The sequence below is a fragment of the Trachypithecus francoisi genome, unplaced genomic scaffold, assembly GCF_009764315.1.
Source record: "Trachypithecus francoisi isolate TF-2019V2 unplaced genomic scaffold, Tfra_2.0 Lachesis_group3, whole genome shotgun sequence".
Classification (NCBI taxonomy): Eukaryota; Metazoa; Chordata; class Mammalia; order Primates; family Cercopithecidae; genus Trachypithecus; species Trachypithecus francoisi.
This window is the reverse complement of record NW_022681468.1, coordinates 108,800,492-108,820,949: the sequence shown is the minus strand read 5'-3', so window position 1 is coordinate 108,820,949 and position 20,458 is coordinate 108,800,492. Positions and strand designations below refer to the sequence as shown.

At 49.3% G+C, this 20,458-nt stretch overlaps 1 protein-coding gene across 6 annotated transcripts in view; it reads left to right on the top strand.

Moving 5' to 3' along the window:
- The first annotated feature begins 233 nt into the window (after nucleotides 1-233).
- The window catches only part of FAH (fumarylacetoacetate hydrolase), a 36,363-nt gene continuing 16,138 nt past the window's right edge, over nucleotides 234-20,458 (top strand). For 2 of the 6 annotated variants that reach the window (XM_033189229.1, XM_033189226.1), the window contains exons 1-9: nucleotides 1,271-1,339; nucleotides 1,522-1,620; nucleotides 6,534-6,644; nucleotides 8,218-8,339; nucleotides 8,872-8,921; nucleotides 10,713-10,803; nucleotides 16,481-16,578; nucleotides 16,689-16,741; nucleotides 19,881-19,980. In XM_033189229.1, coding sequence (XP_033045120.1) covers nucleotides 1,540-1,620; nucleotides 6,534-6,644; nucleotides 8,218-8,339; nucleotides 8,872-8,921; nucleotides 10,713-10,803; nucleotides 16,481-16,578; nucleotides 16,689-16,741; nucleotides 19,881-19,980 — 706 coding nt within the window. In that variant the 5' untranslated portion in view covers nucleotides 1,271-1,339; nucleotides 1,522-1,539. Of the gene's footprint in view, nucleotides 489-1,270; nucleotides 1,340-1,521; nucleotides 1,621-5,985; nucleotides 6,176-6,533; nucleotides 6,645-8,217; nucleotides 8,340-8,871; nucleotides 8,922-10,712; nucleotides 10,804-16,480; nucleotides 16,579-16,688; nucleotides 16,742-19,880; nucleotides 19,981-20,458 lie in introns of those variants that run through there. The other 4 variants (XM_033189227.1, XM_033189228.1, XM_033189231.1 and 1 more) reach the window with 4 other exon arrangements.

Genomic DNA, 20,458 nt, shown 5'->3' with positions numbered 1-20,458 from the left:
ATTGTACCTGAATCATTCACACCAACAATAACACAACAGCACACTCTCCGGTGTGTTCCAAGTGTTCCTGGCTGTGGCGTGGTCTCAAAAAACTGCAGATGACTGCACATGAGTGATTAGATTAACACCTTGAACCCACCCTAAGATAGTCTGCCTTTCCCTTCTTTCCGGCCTTCCTCCTTTTCTTTCTCCCTCTCTCTCTTTTCCTCTTTCTCTTTTTTCTTTCCTTTCCTTTATCCCCCTCCCTTCCTTTCCTCTTCTTTCCTCCCTTTTCTTTCTTTCCACACACACATAATCTCTGTATGCCAGGCATTATTCTAGGTGCTTCACAAATACTAATTCATTCCATTCTCATATTAATTTTGGGAAGTAGGAACTATTATCATCAACACTATACGGAGAAGGAAGCTGAGGTATAGAAAGTTTAAGTAACTTGTCCAAGGTTGAGCAGCTTGTCAACGTCATTTTACTACTGGCATGTGAAACAGGTGAGTTATATTTTTTAGAATATTAATTCTCATTAATTGAAGCCTTCCAAACAGGCGTAACTGTCCCGTTCTCTGAAACACAAGTGGAAGTGTCATAGCTGGACGGAGCAGCATGGTATGCAGGGAGAAAGGACGCGACTGGGTATTCTTCTGAAGCTCCTGGGGAGAAAGTGTCTTTTTCCCGGAAGCGGACAAGAGTTCTGTTGAGCTGAAGAGCAGGGCAGCAGCTGGGGAGAGCGAGGCTGGAGTCATGCAGGGCAGAGCCTTAGCTGCTAAGCTAGGGTTCGCCCTCGGTAGGACCAACTGCCCCGAGCGGAGGCTGGAACCAGATCTCCCCGAAGTAGACTCGCGGATGGGGCGGGGATCAGGACGGGGGCGGGGCCAGGGGAGGGGCGGGGCTCGGGGAGGGAGGAGAGACTGGAGTGCCTGGGATTCGCGGGGGCCGGAGCCAGGGGAGGGGCGGTCTCAGGGAGGGAGGGAGAGACTGGATGACCTGGGGCTCGCAGGGCGAGGCCAGGGGAAGGGCGGGGCTCTGGGAGGGAAGGTGGGACTGGAGGACCTAGGGCTTGCAGAGGCGAGGCCAGGGGAGGGGCGGGGCTTGGGGAGGGAGGGTGAGACTGTGGAGGACCTGGTGCTCGCGGGGGCGCGGCAGGGGGCGGGGCGGGGCTCGGGGAGGGAGGAGAGACAGGAGGACCTGAGGCTCTGGAGGCGGGGCCAGGGGAGCGGCGGGGATCGGGGAGGGAGGAGAGACTGTGAAGGGCCTGAGGCTCGCAGGGGCGGGGTCAGGGGAGGGGCGGGGCTCTGGAAGAGAAGGCGAGACTGTGGAGGACCTGGAGCTCGCGGGGGTCAGGGTAGGGGAGGGGCAGGGTTCAGGGTTCGGGGGCGGGTTGTTTACGGTGAGATCAAAGTCAGGCAGGAGCCTCCGGGGTCCCTGCTGTGCCACCCGGACAGGCCGTGAGGGTGGGCCGGAGGGGCGGGGCCGGGCCTGACCACGGCGGCAGAGTTCAGTCCCACTTTCCGCACGCCACCTTAGGCCCGCAGCGGTACCAGCATGTCCTTCATCCCGGTGGCCGAGGATTCCGACTTCCCCATCCACAACCTGCCCTACGGCGTCTTCTCCACCAGAGGCGACGTGAGCAGTGGGCCTTCGGCTTCCGGGCGAGGGGAGGGAGTGGAGTGGAGTGGAATGGAATGGAGTGGAATGGGGGGCGGGATGGAGGCTTGGGCCATTTTTCTCTTAAGATCCGTTCCGTGAGAGTGCCTGGGGGCTCGAGTCCCACCTCGCAACTTTCTAGTTGTGCACATTATTTGACTTTTCAGCCTCAGTGTCCTCAGGTTTGCTGAGAATTAAATGCAAAATGAAATGAATAGTGTCACTCTCCCAGACAAGCAGAGCAAGCAGGATTCTGTTACCAGAAGCTGCAGTACGCAGGCATGCTGCCTACTCCGAGGTGGTTGCCGTGTGTTTCTCTCGCCCAAGAGGCTGGTGGTTCATCTCACTGGATAGCCCCTAACCCTAGAACCCAGGAAATGATAACCTGGTATGCGTAGCAGCTCAGAGGGGGACGCGCAAGTCCTGTCTCCGAGCTGTGAGATCTAAGATGGCAAGTGTCTCTCTCTGCCTATAGCTGGAATTCTTTCAGCTCCTGGTGTGGGCTGCCTGGCATTCCCCCACTGATCAGAAGAAAGAGGGCAGAGAAACAAACTTTGACTAAGTCAGTGTAGTCTGATTGGTAGAAATAAGTGTTTGAAAACTGGAGGTTTATCAGCAAATAGATAATAAGAGGGTCCCTAGGTTGGAAAAGCAGATTCCCTTGGATTTGTTGATGATATTTTTGGCTTAGATTTTTGCTCCCAACTTTAAAGGTAAACTCCTGATTCAGCTCTGTAAGCCATAGAACCCCAGAATCAGGAAATGTTTGCTAAATGAGGGGCTTGGCAGTTAGCTTCTTCCTGGAAAGTGGGGTTCCCTCCTTCCCCCATGGCTTGTCATTGGAGGCAAGTGGCTGGCTTTTTATGGGCCTGTCTGCGGTGAGTACTTTGGTCTAGAAGAGTCAACTTGTGGTTTCATATCTGGCCAGGCTGACCAGATGTTGCAAGGACACAGAAAGTGGACACTAAATCCCCAGGAGGACACAATTTGAGGCACATTAAACCTTAACCTGTGATGGCCAACAACCTTTCTGCAGACAAAGCCCTTCCTCTGCCCTCCTCGAACACTTTGCCCTCAGCAGATGTGTCCTTCCTCACCTTTCCTGGAGCACAAATCCATTAGACAGAAACATTTGTGAGAGGCAGGCACACCCCAGTAGGGTGCTCTGACTTGCTTTCTCAGGGGAATCGAATTAATGTCCCTTAGAGTGTGGCTAGGCGCTTTCAGACACCATGTCCTGCTGTTTCAACATCAGCATGTGCAGGGCAGCCACTACAGATGTCTGGGAGAGAGAGCCCCATCCCCCTGTCCTCTGATAGAGTGCTGGGGGTGGAGAGTTGGCCCTTTGGCCTTCCAGCTGAACAAGTCTCATCTGAAACTTTCTCTGCAGGCACTGGACATTCCAACGGTGATGGCTGCCTTGCCAAGCAAGACTAGTTGCCAAGGCAAAACCTCCCTTCCCCCATGTCAGCAGTCAGCCCTTCCTAATTTGAGTGGAATAACAATGAATCCAGTCATCATTTTATTCATTTTTTTATTCAGCGAATGCTTACGAACCCCAACTGTGGTCCAGACTGCCTGGACTGTGAGTTGGGATCAAAGACACAGGAGACGCCTTCCTTCCATTTCTGGTTGCTCATGGACTAGTAAGGCATATGGGGTGCTCTCTGTGAAGGTAGGGGTGGTGGCCTCTGAGAACGAGATTGTAGTAGTGTGGAGCTGGTGTGCCGGGTGCCTTCTTAAAGTCCCTGGGGTCTGACCCTGCCACTGCCTCCTGGCCTCTGCTCTCTTCAGCCACACTGGCTGCCTTTGAGTCTCTGAGACATGCTAAGAGCAGCTTCCTGCCTTTGGGCCTTAGCACATGTTGCTCCTTCTGCCTGGAATACTTGTCCTTCTGCTCTCTATATGCTTGGCCCCTTGTCACTCTTTGGGACTCAGCTTAAATATCACCTCCTAAGCACTCTCTCTGAAAGAGCTCCTAGCTGCATCCCAGCCTTGGTTGTCTCTCACCACACCCTGTGTTTCCTTTTGCTTCTGGAGAGAAGGAACCAAGTCACTGTTCCCAGGGCCTCGGCAGCCTTTGTGTAGTGCTGGTACTGAGAAGATGCTCTCTAGATGTTTGTGGCATGAATAGCGTCTACCCTGTGTCTGTTCTTGTGGTGAGAGATTTACAGATATTAATCAAATTCTCACAATAAAACTACTGTGAAGTTATTGTCCCCATTCTACAGATGAGGAAACTGAGGCCCAGAGAGGCAAAGCATCATGCTCCAGATCTCACAGCCAGTAGGAGGCCGATACGGGGTTGTCCCCACATCTGTCAGCCTCCCAATCTGTAGGGTCCAGCCCTACGGGGCTTAGCGGGTGTTCTCCCCGTGTGTGGAAACAAGAGATTGTAAGAAATAAAGACACAAGACAAAGAGATAAAGAGAAAACAACTGGACCCGGGGGACCACTACCATCAAGATGCGGAGACCGGTAGTGGCCCCGAGTGGCTGGGTGCACTGATATTTATTGCATACAAGACAAGAGGGGCAGGGTAAGGAGGGTGAATCGTCCAAGTGATTGATAAGGTCAGGCAAGTCACGTGATCATGGGACAGTGGGCCCTTCCCTTTCAGGTAGCCACAGCCAGAGAGGGAAGGCAGCATACGTCAGCGTTTTCTTCTATTCACTCATAAGAAAGATCAAAGACTTTAAGACTTTTGCTATTTCTTCTACCGCTATCTACTACGAACTTCAAAGAGGAACCAGGAGTACGGGAAGAACATGAAAGTGGACAAGGAGTGTGACCACTGAAGCACAGCACCATAGGGAGGGGTTTAGGCCTCCAGATGACTGCAGCCAGGCCTGGATAATATCCAGCCTCCCACAAGAAACTGGTGGAGCAGAGTGTTTCCTGACTCCGCCAAGGAAGGGAGACTCCCTTTTGCGGTCTGCTAAGTAATGGGTGCCTTCCCCGACACTGGCGTTGCCTCTTGACCAAGGAGTCCTCAAGCAGCCCTTATGCGGGCGTGACAGAGGGCTCACCTCTTGCCTTCTAGGTCACTTCTCACAATGTCCCCTCAGTACCTGACCCTGCACCCACCGGTTATTCCTAGGTTATATTAGTAATGCAACAAAGAGTAATATTAAAAGCTAATGATTAATAATGTTTATAGTAATGATTGATAATTGTCCATGATCATCTGTATATCTAATTTGTATTATAACTGTATAGCAGTATAGCTACAGTTTGTGCCTTCAGTCTCTTGCCTCGGCACCTGGGTAATCCTTCGCCCACACCAATCCCATACTTCCCCCTCTATGTCAGGCTGGGAGTTGGGTAATGCTTTCCCTTGGAAAACTTTATATCAGATATGACCAACTATTTTAAAACAGAGGGAATGCACATTTTTCTCTTGAAGTTAGACAAATGGAGTCTCCCTCCTTGGTTTGTTTCCCTCAAATTGCATATGGGAAACTGAGGCCCAGAGAGGACCAGGGACTTGTCCAAGATGATAAGATGGTGAATGAGGGAACAGACTTGGAGCCCAAGAATCCTGGATCCGACCTGTGAGCCCTTTCTAGTTTTGTGCTGAAGAAAATAACTCCCAAGGTTGAAAGTAGAGGGTACTCACTCTCTCAGACTTTTTCTGGGTCCTCGGGTCATAGTTTGAAGCACAAGTTTGAAGCTTTTATGCTTTGTTTGCATTTGAGGCATCAGGCAGCTGCACTTGTGACCCCATTTTGGAGGCTGCTTACTGGTGGTGGCTCCTTCTTGCCTTCAGCTGGGTGTGGGGACCAGGTTCAGAGATGTGGTCCACGGGTCTGACCTGCACATTCCCTGAATGGAAAACCACTTGGATCCAGGTGGTTCAGCTCTTTGCCTACTGCAGCAGATTTTCCATTTTCAGGAGGGGAACACTGAGGCACAGGGAGTTGGCAGCGGGGCTGATAATGGGTAGCTAAGCTCTCCAGGCAGCCTCTTCTAGGGTAGGCTCTGCTGGGACCTCAGATGAGGAGTGTGGCTCTGCTCTACCCCTGGTCCCAAGAGCTGACATGCTTGGAGAAATGGCCATCTTTTCTCAGCCCACCCCAATGAGCAGCCAATGGAGATAAGGCCAGCCAATAATCCCACCACTAAGCTCGCTGGCACTGAAATGGCCAAGCTGGTGGTTCAGGAGAGCTGGAAGCCTGACTTAGGACAGAGCACCAGGAAGTTGAGTCTGCAAACATGCCCTCTGGTTCTTGTTGACGAGCAAAGCTCAGGGTTGTGGGGACAAAGACCAGGCCTTAACAAATATTTAAGACATCTTTGCTGATGCTGGGATTTTGTGGTGCAGAAAGGAACTTCCCTTGCATGTTCTCAGCAGTCTGGCTTCCTGCAGCTCCCTGATAACCTGAGCTCTCCTCCATTTGAGCCACAACAGAGCTCATTAATCCAAGCCACCTGGCCCTCAGCACCGTGCGTCGGGCACTCACTGCTCCACTGCACAACTGAATTACCCTGAGCCAAGGCCTAGGTTAAACCTGGAAAATAATCCAACATCCTGGTAAGGTGGTGAGCTCCTCATCACTGGAGGCATTTATGTAATGCCTAGGGAAATTTGCAGGGGACTTTGGTCAGGTTAAGTGGCTAGGACCAGGCTGACTGCTCTTCCCCTAGTCCAAGGGATATTTGATTTATTTCCCATTCAGGGAACACAGATTCTTTTCTGTTGAGTCCTGGAAGCAGAGATGGCACAAGGGAGCTGGGGCAGGATGCTGAGAAGGTGGTTCTTCAGTCCGCTCTGTATACAGGGCCACCTAAAGGGGGACCCATGGGCTTTTCAACAGGCAGGCTTTCTGAGGAAATGAGCCAAGCCCAGCCAGGGAATTTTTCTGGTGCTGACCATGTCGTCTTCCTCCTAGCCAAGACTGAGGATAGGCGTGGCCATTGGCGACCAGATCCTGGACCTCAGCGTCATCAAGCACCTCTTTACTGGGCCTGTCCTCTCCAAACACCAGGATGTCTTCAATCAGGTAGGACGTTGTGAAACGGCTTGTTCCTGACCTCAGTGGCACTGCAGATGCCAAAAAGAGAATGCTCCTTGCGTTCCATTTCCGATAGAGGTAATGCTATCGGAGGTCTCAGAAGTTATACTTGGATAAGGTTGGGGTTGTTTTGAGACAGACAAGCTGGTAGGAGGTGGCCTTGGGATAATTCAGGGTGGCTTCTCACCTCAGGGTGAGTTCCTAGATGAAAAAAGTTCAATGTCTGCAGTCCTGGGTCGTTTCTAGTTGTCTCTGAGGTGAAGCTCTTCAGGAACTCTGGTTACTTTCCTTGTCAAGCTGTTTGAGCCTCTGCCTGTCCAAGGGCTGTGTGGGCCCCCAAGGGAGGGAGCTACAAGCCTTGCCCTCCAGTTCTGTGGAAGCAGCCATGGAGGAGTCAGCCTGAAGTGCATGTTCACATGGGATGGACATGAATTTGCTTCCCTGTAAATGGTCAGCTACTTTGATATAGCATCTTCTCATTGCATGGGTCAGGAAGGACGGTGGGATTTATGGGTACCTCTTGTGTGCCAGGAGCTTCGCACACATCCTCTCCTTCAATCCTCCTGACCACCCTCTGGCATAGGAATTGGAATTCCTATGGGGGCCTGAGCATCTAGATTGGGACCTGAACTTCTGCAATGAGACACTGTTTTCCCAAGCTCTACAGCTAGAAGTATCAGAGCTGGAGCTGGAACTCTGACTCTTAGAACCTACAAGGGCTTTTTCTGCTATGCCTCACTGGCTACAAAACCTCTTCTTTTTTTAAATTAGAAAAGCTCTTGACCGGGCATGGTGGCTCACACCTGTAACCTCAGCACTTTGGGAGGCCGAGGCAGGTGGATCACTTGAGATCAGGAGTTCGAGACCAGCCTGGCCAACATGGTGAAACCCTCTCTCTACTAAAAATATAAAAATTAGCTGGGCGTGGTGGTGCACACCTCTGATCCCAGCTACTCGGGAGGCCGAGGCAGGAGAATTGCTTCAACCTGGGAAGCAGAGGTTGCAGTGAGCCGAGATCACATCAGTGGACTCCAGCCTGGGTGACAGAGTGGGAATTTTTTTTAAAAAATAGAGATGAAGTCTCACTATATTGCCCAGGCTGATCTTGAACTCCTGGGCTCAAGTGATCCTCCAACTCGGCCTCCCAATGTGCTGGGATTATAGGCATGAGCCATCACACCCAGCCTAAAACCTCTTCTTAACTGATGTGAAAGGAATTAGTTTAGGCTGTGATCACTCTGCAGACTGGAGTGTGCCTCTACTGGAAGAACATGGCCACCTTCAACTGTGGGCTGGGCCAGGTTTAGCACAGTTGCTGTGCCAGGTAGCAGCTCCTGGGCTTGTGTGCAGGTGCATGAGGGCATGAGGCAACGTCAAGGGAGGATATGCTTTTCTCCAGCTTGATGAATAGATGGCAAAACTAAGAGCAGAGGTCCTGAGAGTGTGAGTGAATGGGAGAGAAGTGGCAGGGGCAGGCAAGCTGGCTGGCCTCCCATTGGCAGGAGGGATACTCCCTGGGTTTTCCTGTGCGTAATCTTCTTTCTCCATGTTTTGGTTTTAGCCTATGCTCAACAGCTTCATGGGCCTGGGTCAGGCTGCCTGGAAGGAGGCGAGAGTGTTCTTGCAGAACTTGCTGTCTGTGAGCCAAGCCAGACTCAGAGATGACACTGAACTTCGGAAGCGGTGAGAAGCACGTGGTCATGGAGGTGATGAGAGGATACAGCAGGGGAGATGAGGGCTGTGTGGTGGTCAGTGCCATTCTGAGTCACGGCTTGGCAGCCTTATTGTGGTCAAGTCAGACCTGCCCCCATACAGCCCCTGCCTGAGCTGCATATTGATGGGAGGGCTTTGGGAGGACTGGGATTGCCTTGGTGCCTGGACTGGAGCTGCCCGAGCTAGGCCAGGCCAGGCCCATTGGCCCTCTCTCTTACTCAGCTGGTCCTCATTAGCATCATCTGTGCCCTCATCTGGTTTCTAGAGTAGGAAAGAGTTTCCACTTGTCTAGTCCCATTTCCTAGGGTAGAATATAGAGACGGCTTCAGTGGGTGGATGTCCTCTCAGCTGTGAAAGGTTCAGCATAGCTCTGGCCCCAGGCCAGCCAGGAGGTGCCCACTGGAGACTGTGGATAATCTTGGGGATGGTCTGGACTGAGCCTGTGGGTGGGACCGCGCTTTGCTGCCTGCTTGACTTTGAAGCCCCTGGTTCTGTGTTTCAGTGCATTCATCTCCCAGGCTTCTGCCACGATGCACCTTCCAGCCACCATAGGTGAGTGCAGTCTCTTCACCAAGGCAAGAACAGAGCAGCTTCATGGGCAAGAGGGCTGGCCAGGTGCTTTGATTCTGCATCTGGGTGGAGGGTCCCTGCTGGGGGCGGGGAGATAGAGGGGCTCTGGGGCTGTTACCCCCGCTCATCACTGACCTTTCTCAGCACCCAAGCCCGGCATTCACTCAGGCTATATCTTGGCTCAGGTAGTGAGTTGCAGGCTGGTCAAGTTCATGACTAACTACATGGCTCCCTGCATAGCAAATTGCTCTCCTTCCCCCAAAGGCTATGGAACAAGTTCTCTGAGCTCAGTCTGTGAGCAGTTTTGAGGAAAGACGCCAGAGGGTTATGCCCAGTTTGAGCACGTGGCAGGATGTCTGGTTGGAGCGTCATTCAGGAAGTTGGAGCTGTTGAAACTCTCAACCTAAAGCAGAGAGGCTGGTTCAGCCTGTGGCCCAAAGCACAGCCCTCTTCCTTGTGCACAGTCCTCCTCAGCTGGGTTACCCGGGCACCTGTAAGCTGAGGAGCCGGTTGACCCTGCCCTGGGGTACACTGCCTCTCTGGAACAGCTCTTGCTGTCCGGGGAGAGTCCTTTGCTGCTGGGCTGCTTGGGCTAAGCTGACTGGAGGATGGGATTGGGGACAGGGGCTGAGTCACCTGCCTCCTCCCAGCCCCTCTCACTCCCTACTCTCATGCACTCATGGGACTGTGCTATTTTTTGGCAAACCAGCTGTTGTGCAAACCATATGTCTTTCAGGGATTCCTCATCATGTCTGGTTGACTGATGGTGCTCTTTCTTGTTATTATTATTATTTTTTTGTTATGGATTTATTCTTTTGAAAAATCTCTCAGCTATTACTTCTATGCATTGGGACCAAAGATGGGAAGCAGCAGCTAAGGCTCCACCTGCCCTGTGGACTTTTCTTCCTCTCCTCACCCTTCACAATGACTGTTGCTAGTCTAGGCTGTTGGTATTGATGAATACCCAGCTTTTTTTTTTTCTTTTTCTTTGAGGAGACGAGGAGACATTTAGGAAGATAAAACAGGCAGGCTGTCCCAACTGGTTTTTCTTTCAGATTTTTAATTCTCCGAATGATAGATATGCCTACAGCTTGCTGGCCAGCCCGTTCAGTTCTTCATAATCAATAGGCACTGATATGCATCTGCAGCGCGCACACCCTTGTCCTTGGCACTTGGGCAGTCCAAGAAAATGAGGACTGGGCTGGGGCTGTCCTGGAATGTCCACAGTCTAGCAAAGATGTGCACACACATAACCGGAGCACCAGTGGGAAGCGAAGCCTGCCCCAGAAGGATTCAGGGGAGGGGATTTGGAAGGGCAAGAGATCCTGCTAGAGAGAGCAGGGAAGGCTTCAGGGAGGAGGGGGCCTCAAAGAGTTGCCAGGATTTGAACACACAGGACAGAGGAGAAGTCAGTCAGTATACGCGTGGTGAGGGAGCCTGTGGGAACTCGGAAATGGCAGTTGTGTGTGGTAAAAGTGGGGAGCCTGAGAAGGGGGGTGGTATCAGCCAGTTGGTGTTCACATTCCACTGTCAGTTTCAGAAAGTCTGGACTCCTAATTTCTTATTTGTTTCTCAGCTGAGGGCTCTAAGAACAAATCTTCAGTGAGGATATTTTATATTGCATTTGGTGCTGTCACTGCTGGCTGCAGGCTGAGCTCTGGATGTGTAAACAGTATTGTGTGCACACTCATGGCTCCAGTGCTTAGAACAGTCCATTCTCCTTCCTGAGGCATCTGGGTTGCTGATGGGATCTCTTGGGTCTCTCCTCTGCAGGAGACTACACAGACTTCTATTCCTCTCGGCAGCATGCTACCAATGTCGGAATCATGTTCAGGGACAAGGAGAATGCATTGATGCCAAATTGGTATGTTCTGGGCCAAATGTTTGCATAAGTTCAAAGTCTTTCTTTTCATTTCCAGCAGCATGTTTGTCTCAGGGGCTGCCAAGTTCTTCTTAAAGTAAACTGGGGAGAAAAGCAGTTATGATGTTGCAACCTCTGGAAGCAGTGGTCTCAGCTTCTGGTCTCCTGCTCAGCTTGGCTCAGGACTTGCTGTGGGGTGGAAGGGCTAGTCTCTTAAGCTCCTTTGGACAGCAGGGGTTGGAATTAGATTCCCTGAATCACTATGCTCCTTCTGGAGTCTTTCATTTATAAGCTGTGTATTATCGTACTATGGGCAAGTCTTAGACTCTAGCATGCTCCATACTTACATTTTCTGATGAATGAGAATCCTCAAATGTGCCAGTGCTGTATATTCCTCAACATGTGATCTGTTTCATTCATTTGTCTGATCCTCATAGTAGTTCTGTGATGTCACAAGGCCATGATTGTAAGCCCCATTTTACAGAAGGGAAAATGAGCTCAGAGAAGGATCAACTTGCCTGAGCACCACAGGGCCACAGCCTGTCTCCCAGCCCCCAGATCAGGCCATTGACCAATCTGAGGATGCAGAGCTGGGATCCTTGCCCTTCGTTCTGTGTTGTCCGCTGGGTGAGATGATTCCTTGGAACTGAAGAGGGCTTGGACGCAGTGACAGGCATACACCCCAGGCCCCGGTGCCATCAGTCACACACAGGAGCTGGGTTAGGGATCGGGCTTTACTCTCTCTCGAGTGAGTGTCTCCAGTAGGCTATGCTATGAGGGGAAGGTCTGTTAGAACCAAGATGAAGAAGAAAGAAAGGGAGAGAGAGCAGTTCCAAGTCAGACATCTTGAGCAACAAGGCCAAGGTTGCAGAACAAGGCATGGGTGAATCTGAGACCAGAACCTGTACTCCGGGTTCCAGGCTCCCATGTGAGATGGGCAAATATTTGAGACTCTTGCATTTTACAGACTCCAGGCTGTATTTGTCCCCAGCCAGCTTCAACTTGTCTATCTGAGTGTCCTTGGCAGTGATGACCCAGTGGACTGCCCAGCCCCAGAAGAGCTGGCTATCACCTATGTGCCAGGATCCCAGTGGCCAAAAGGCACGGGTACCAGGAAGTGAGAGGAGAGCCGGGACCTGGGAAATGAGTGTTGACTGTGTCTGAAACCAAGTGTGGGGGCCACAGCCATCCTTGCCCCATGTTCTCCTGCAGAATAAGAGCAAACAGGCCTTCTCTAGCCATGTTTGATGCAAGATGACCCACGGCTGTGACTTTTTAACTTTATGTATATAGTCTTTATTATAAATGTAGTGTATATTTACTGGAATTAACCCAAACACTACAGAAAATATGTAAAGTAAAACATTTACAATTTAAAATGTGTCTTCTCTTTGACCTGCAATGCTCACTTTCATGCATCTATCCTACAGAAATAAAAGCACCAGTGGGTTGTATCCAAGAGCAAGGATGTTAATTAGCAGAGTTTCTGGTGGCCCAGAGCTGGAAGTAATCTGAATGCTTATCGGTGGAGGAATGGTTGAAAAATTGGTCTCTTCACAGTATGAAATGTTTTGTAGCTAGTGAAAGATTTAGATCAAGAGAGACGGTGACTGACCTATGCTAAGTGAAATAGGTAAGCTTAGGCAATTAGGTAAAGTGTGTTTCACTTTTATAAAAAAAGCACAAAAAATATATATGCACATACACACTGTATTAGTTTTCTGTTACTGCTGTGACAAATTACCACAAACTTGGTGGCTTAAAACATAAATATATTCTCTTCTAGTTCTGGAGGCCAGAAGTTGAAAATCAGTCTCACTGGCTAAAGCCAAGGTGTCAGCAGGGCTGGTTCCTTCTGGAGGCTCTAGGAGAGAACCCATTTCCTTGACTTTTCGGCTTTAGAGGTTGCCTGTATCCCTTGCCTTTTGACCCCTTCCTCACATCACTCCAACCACTCGCTTCCACTGTTATATTTCCTACTTCCTCCTTTGACCTTGCCTCTGTCTATAAGGACCCTTGTGATTACATTTAGGGCTCACTCAAATAACCAGGGACAGTATCCCTATCTCAAGATCCCTAACTTAATCACATCTGCAAAACCCTTTTTGCCATGTAATAATATCCACAGGCTGCAGGGATTAGGATCTGGATATCTTTTGGAGGGCTATTTTTCAGTTTAACACACACATACGCATGTGCACGTGCACACACACACACTTATGCATACATTATTTCCATAGGCTGGTATGAGCATACAGAAAGGCAAAAAATATCAGACTGCAGATTAACATTGCTTTCCTCAGGGGAGTGGGTGGATGGGGAGAGATGACTAACTCCTTTTTTTCATCTGAATTGTTTGCATTATTACATGCCATGTAATTGCATGCAATTGAATTTTATAATTTAATCCAATAAAGGAACCAAAGTGGGTAAAAAAGGGAGCTCTTCCTCAGCCACTCACCAGGGGCAACTACTTTGAACAAGTTGGATGTGCTGCCTCCTGTACTTTGCTCCAGGTTACACATGCATGACTACACGTATGCATGCATACATATACATTTTATTTCTTTCGTTAACAAAATGCGGCCATGCTGAAATTTGCTTTTTTTCACTTCATCATTGACATATCTCCATGTAAATAAGTTTAAATCTACCTCAGTCTTTCACAAAATAAGTTTTTTGGAGTAGGTAATACAAGATAATTACACAGTAAAATATCATTTTTATAAAAAGATACACAAATATGGTACAGTAGGGCTGGGCGCAGTGGCTCATATCTGTAATCCCAGCACTTTGGGAGGCTGAGGTGGGTGGATCACAAGGTCAGGAGTTTGAGACTAGCCTGGCCAATATGGTGAAACCCTGTCTCTACTAAAAGTACAAAAATTAGCAGGTGGGCATGGTGGCTCACGTCTGTAATCCCAGCACTTTGGGAGGCCGAGACGGGTGGATTACCTGAGGTCAGGAGTTCGAGACCAGCCTGGCCAACATGGTAAAACCCCATCTCTACAAAAGTACAAAAATTAGCTGGGCATGATGGCGGGTGCCTGTAATCCCAGCTAGTTGGGAGACTGAGGCAGAAGAATCACTTGAACCTGGGAGGCAGAGGTTGCAGTGAGCTGAGATCATGCCATTGCACTCCAGCCTGGGCAAGAGAGCGAGATTCTGTCTCAAAAAAAAAAAAAAAAAACCCAGGTGTGGTGGCGGGCGCCAGTAGTCGCAGCTAATTGGGAGGCTGAGGCAGGAGAATCATTTGAACCCAGGAGGTGGAGGTTGCAGTGAGCCAAGATCACGCCACTGCACTCCAGCCTGGGTGACAGAGCGAGACTCTGTCTCATACCTCACCGCCCCGGTGCCCAAAAAAACAGTACAGTAATGAAAGTGTCTAGAAATATAGGGAAATGAGGACCATGCTGATTTCCTCTAGGGTGAGGGGCAGGAAGGGAGGGAAGAAGAGTGAGACCAGGGAGGGATCCCAAGGATGCATTGGACTGGATTAGTGAAGTGTTATTTCTTTAGCTCCTTGGTAGTGCATGGTGACTTTTGTTATTACATGTTTTTGTATATCATAAATATTGCAAAATAATTTATCAAACATTTAAAAAATTAAAAGCAATAAAAAGAGTCAATATATATGCGTGGTTGGGAATTCAAAAGATACTTAAGGGTAAACAATGGGAAAAAACAGAACTCAACCACCTATGGGCCACCATCCAGTTCCCTTCTCCAGAGGCAAAACTGTTAATCAGTGTCATATATATATTTTCTTTTTTTTTTTTTTTTGAGACAGAGTCTCGCTCTGTCACCCAGGCTGGAGTGCAGTGGTGCGATCTCAGCTCACCGCAAGCTCCGCCTCCTGGGTTCACGCCATTCTCCTGCCTCAGCCTCCTGAGTAGCTGGGACTACAGGCGCCCGCCACCTCGCCCGGCTAATCTTTTGTATTTTTAGTAGAGACGGGGTTTCACCATGTTAGCCAGGATGGTCTCGATCTCCTGACCTCGTGATCCGCCCGCCTTGGCCTCCCGAAGTGCTGGGATTACAGGCGTGAACCACTGCGCCTGGCCTTCTTTTTCTTTCTTTCTTTTTTTTTTTTGAGACAGGGTCTTACTTGATCACCCAGGCTGGAGTGCAGTGGCATGACCTTGGCTCACTGCAGCCTTGACCTCCCAGGTTAAAGCCATCCTCCTGCCTCAGCCCCCTAAGTAGCTGGAACTAAAGGTGCATGCCACCATGCCTGGCTAAGTTTTGTATTTTTTGTAGAGATGAGTTTTCGCCATGTTGACCAGGCTGGTCTCAAACTCCCAGAATCAAGCGATCTGCCTGCCTTGGCCCCCCAAAGTGCTGGGGTTATAGGCATGAGTCACCGTGCCTGGACTTCTTATATATTTTTTCACAGATGTTTTTGCATACTCTGCCAGTTTATCTATACAGTCACTTCTCTATTATTTGTTTAAAAGGTGTTTTATAAGTGATAGAAATTAACCCTTTGTTGCAGTGCATTGCAAATACTTTCTCCCGGTATGTTCTTTTTTCTTTGTTTGTCAGTCTTTCTAGATACAGAGTTTTGCATTTTTATAAAGTCAAGCATGCCAGTCATTTTCCTTATGGCATTTACTTTTGTGTAATGTTTAGAAAGGCTTTCTCCACCCCAAGTTTTTGGAAATTTTGTGTATGTGTGTGTTTTTTTGTTGTTGTTGTTTTTTCTAGGGCCTGTATTAGTCTTTCTTTGTACATTTAGATCTTGAATCCATTTGGATTTCCTTTTATGTGTGAGGTGTGGTGTGGGTCTGTATCCATTTCCTGGGGCTGCTATGAGAAAAAGTCACAACAACAGGAATTTATCCCCTCAGTTTCTGGAGGCCATAAGTCTGTAATCAAGGTGTCAGCAGGGCCATCTCCTCCTGAAGCTTCTAGGACCATCCCTGTCCTTGCTGCTTCCAGCTTCTGGGGGCTGCAGGCGTTCCTTGTGGCTGCATCACTCCAGTGTCTGCCTCTGTCTTCACGTGGCCTTCTCCTCCTCTCTACATCTTCTCTTCATTTCTAATTGGATTTAGGGCTCACCTGGATAATCCAGGATGATCACATCTCAAGATTCTTAACTTGATTAACTGTAAAAGTACTCTTTTTCCATATTTTCTGGGAGTTAGGACATGGCTGTATCTTTTTTTTTTTTTTTTTTGAGACGGAGTTTTACTCTGTTGCCCAGGCTGGAGTGCAGTGGTACGATCTCGGTTCACTGCAACCTCCACCTCCGAGGTTCAAGTGATTCTCCTGCCTCAGCCTCCCGAATAGCTGGGACTACAGGCATGTACCACCATGCCTGGCTAATTTTCGTATTTTTAGTAAAGACGGGTTTCACCGTATTACCCAAGCTGTTCTCGAACTCCTGGCCTCATGTGATCTGCCTGCCTCGGCCTCCCAAAGTGCTGGGATTACAGGCGCGAGCCACTGCACCTAGTCCAGAATTTTCTTCCTTTTTGAGGCTGAATAATATTCTACTGTATGTATGTACCACAGTTTGTTTATCCATGTATCCATGGATGGAAACTTGTAAACACCTTTTGATTTTTGAGCCATATGTATATGGCGACTCTTTGTTTCTAATTTTTGAAGTTTTTAAACTTAATTGACAACATGTAACAGCTCTGATGCCCTGCATTCTCTTGCCTTTCTTTCTCAGGCTGCACTTACCAGTGGGCTACCATGGCCGTGCCTCCTCCATTGTGGTGTCTGGCACCCCAATCCGAAGGCCCATGGGACAGATGAAACCTGATGACTGTAAGTGACCCCCGCATCCAGACCCTGCTGGTGCCCAGCTCTTTGTTCCCACACAGTGAGTTCTGTGGCCTCACTCACAGCAGTCTTTTTTTTTTCTGGTGTTATTCCAGCTAAGCCTCCTGTATATGGTGCCTGCAAGCTCTTGGACATGGAGCTGGAAATGGTAAGTGAGCTTGGTGTTTTATTGCCACGGGATCCCTCTGGGATGGCTTCCTGCACCATGAGCCGCCCACTTCTCTCCTCTTCAGCCACATTGGCAGCTGCTCTGTGTCCCCACCTGGCCGTCAGAAGGACAGTTGAATCTCATTACTTGCAGATTCTGTATTTGAGAATTCACAACTATTTGCTAATATTTATTTGTAAGTCCAAAATTAATATTCACAGAGCTTTTGTGGGCACGTGTGGACATGCGCAGAGCAGTGAAATATGAGCTGCCCGGTGAGCACGTTCCCAGGTGAGGCTGGACAAGGTGTTACTCTCCCTTCTTGTCTCAGCTCATGCTGTAAACACGTGTCGTTTGTGGTCTATTTAGTGCCATGTTTTTTGTGTATCTGTGCTTTTTTGGCGGTTTCACTGTTTTTTTATAATGGCCTCAAGTGCAGTGCTGAAGTGCCGTCTAGTGTCCGTAGCACAGGAAGACTGTGATGTGCCTAATGGATAGAATACGCGTGTTAGTAAGCTTCATTCAGGCAAGGTACAGTGCTGCTGCCTGAGCTCAATGTTCATGAATCAACAAAATATATTATGTAAAGTGTTTTAAGCAGAAACATACATAAAACAAGGTTATATAGTTAAGTTTTGATTAGTTGATAAACATTTTCTGACCAAAGGCTTGTAGGAACCTAATCCTGTGTTTCCTCTGGGAACAGTCATTCTGTATTTGCTAATTCTGTGTTCATGACGACTTTATAAAAACCAATTACCCGGCCAGGCACAGTGGCTCATGCCTGTAATCCCAGCACTTTGGGAGGCCAAGGCGGGTGGATCACCTGAGGTCAGGAGTTCAAGACCAGCCTGGCCAACATGGTGAAATCCTGTCTCTATTTAAAATACAAAAATTAGCTGGGGATGGTGGCGGATGCCTGTAATCCCAGCTACTTGGGAGGCTGGAGCAGGAGAATTGCTTGAACTCACGAGGCAGAGGTTGCAGTGAGCAGAGATCACGCCATTACACTCCAGCCTGGTTGACAGAGCGAGACTCCATCTCAAAAACAAACAAACAAAACAACAATAACAACAAAAAACCCCAAAATAATAATTAACAGGAGTGACAAGAATTGACTGTATCAGCCCCATAGCTGGGCCCACACAACCTCAGAACTGTGGTCACTGTAGGGCTGCATACTTTTTTAAATTAAACATTTTATTTTGAGGTCATTGTAGACTCAACATGCAGTTGTGAGAAATAATACAGAGATCCCAATACCCTTCACACAGCCTCCCCCGATGGCAGCATCCTTCATAACCATGGTGCCTATCACAACCTGGATGTTGATGTTGGTATAGTTGGTCCCACCACCTAAGGATCCCTCATGCTGCAGGGCTGCCCATTTTCCAGAGGGGACATGGAAATCTGGGCAGCCCCCAAGGTGAGGGGACCAGGAAAGTGATGGGAAGGAGGAGCTGACCTGGGGAAGGGAGTGCTCCAGGGACCTGGCAGTGTCTTCAGCATCTCCTGAGTCGTCTGATGCGCAAGGGTGGAGTCAGCCTCCATGTGGGAAATGCAGACAGGCAGGTGGAGGGGGCTTTCCCATAGTCAGCACCTACAGTTTTAGGCGTTGCCTCAGGAAACTCTGAGTGCCTCATCACTGATGGTGTAGAAGAAGCTGTCGTGGGGCCACCGAGTCAGGCTGAGGCAGTGGGAAGCCTTGGTTGGTGGAGGCAGGCTGGAAGGCCCGTCTGCTTTTCTGGAGCTCCCTGTCTCTCCTGGGCTTCCATGTGATTTCTCTGGATTCAGTCCAGAGGAGGGAAATGAACGGGCACTGCTGAATAGCCTGTGGATAGCAGAGCATTCCCTGCCAGCCCTCTGCCCCCTCTTGCCTTAGCAAGGGTGCCATGTGAGACTTTGGGAGGAGGACTCCCAACTGAGATTCATCAGAGCGGGGCATCTGAGCCCTGGTTTGGGGCCACGGTCTTCTCTCTGGGAGAACTAAGGACTCTGCAGGCAGACACTTCACCCATGTATGGTCCCTGTTGAGAGGGGGAGAGAAAAGACAGAGAGAGTCAGCGTGTGGAGAAATGGTTGGGGCAGAGAACCCAGGTCACCTGGACTGAAGGTTGTGGGATTCTCCATAAGATAGTGCTTTTGGGTTCTTTTTTATCTTGATGAAAAGTTTGCAATGTTTACTGTCACAGAACAAATACAGTGGTGACTAAGTTTTGCAAATGTCATGGCTGAGTCTATGTGTTTTCGAAAGAGATTTTCCCAATTTTTTCTTTCTAATGATGTCTGGCTAGTCTGTTGGTTCATGGACATCACGTTGGTGCTGTTTTTCTTTAGAGGTAGTGGGGTGATGGATTGGGGTTAGAGGCTGTGGGGTGTGCTCTCTCTGGCACTATTTGCTGCATGAAGGAGGCAGTCTTTTGGTTTTTCATTTTTAAAATTTTTATTTTAATTTAATTTTATTTTTTTGAGACAGGGTCTTGCTCTGTCACCCAGGCTGGAGTGCAGTGGCGTGATCTCGGCCCACTGCAGCCTTGACCTCCCTGGCTCAAGCAGTCCACCCACATAAGCCTCCTAAGTACCTGGGACTGCAGACAGGTGCCACCATGCCTGGCTAATTTTGTTTCTTTTTTGTAGAGGTGGGTCTCACTATGTTGCTCAGGCTTGTCTCAAACTCCTAGGCTCAAGTGATCCTTCCACCTCAGCCTCCCAAAGTGCTGAGATTATAGACGTGAGCCACAGTGTCTGGCCTGGCTTTTCATGACATGAATACAAACTCTGATAGTTTCAGTTTTACAAGCCCCATGTAGCTGTCAAGTCTTGAAAGGCAAAGTCTGTATGGGACGAAGAGGAAAGAGCAGAGTGGTCTGGGATGCACTGAAGGGAGGGGAGGCTGCTGTGGACCTCAGGGGCGTGGAAGGAAGGCTGGGGGCGGGGGCAGGGCACACCACTGCACGCTGCTTTCCTGAGGCGTCTACCTGACCTCTGACTTAGAAACACAGTGGATTCTTGCCAGGCCCCTGTGGCAGTCCTGATCCATGGCTGGAGTTTGGAAATACCTGACCTTTGCTCTCTAGGTGACAAGTGACCTGGGTGGGCAGATCAGCTCCAGATTCTAATGAACTCTCCCCCATGTCAGGCTTTTTTTGTAGGCCCTGGAAACAGATTGGGAGAGCCGATCCCCATTTCCAAGGCCCATGAGCACATTTTTGGGATGGTCCTTATGAACGACTGGAGTGGTAATTACTGGAGCTCTGCTCCTGTGGAGATGAGGGGGAGGAGGCTGGGGACTGGGGGCAATTTCATAGAAGCTGAAGATCTGGTGCAGGTCAAAAGTGGCAGTTGATGCAGTGACTGAGAGTGTGGGTTTGGGTATCAAACAAAGTTTCAGCTCTAAGAACTCAGGCCACTCACTTAACTCTTCTGAGCTCCAGTTTCCTCATGAGTGGCTAGGGACACGGCTGACACCATAACTAATATTTACTGAGCACTTATGTGTCAGGCCCTGTGCTTAACACCCTACATATATTCTCCCGCTGATCCCTACGTGGTATGTGCAATATTATCATTCCCATTTTACAGATGAGGAACAGGGAGATTTCAGTTAATTGCTAAACTAAGATTTGAAGCAAAACAGTCCAGCTTCTGAGCCTGAGCTCTCAACCCTTTGCCATACGTGGGAGGAAGGTGGCACCATAAGCCCCAGGAAGTGTCTCC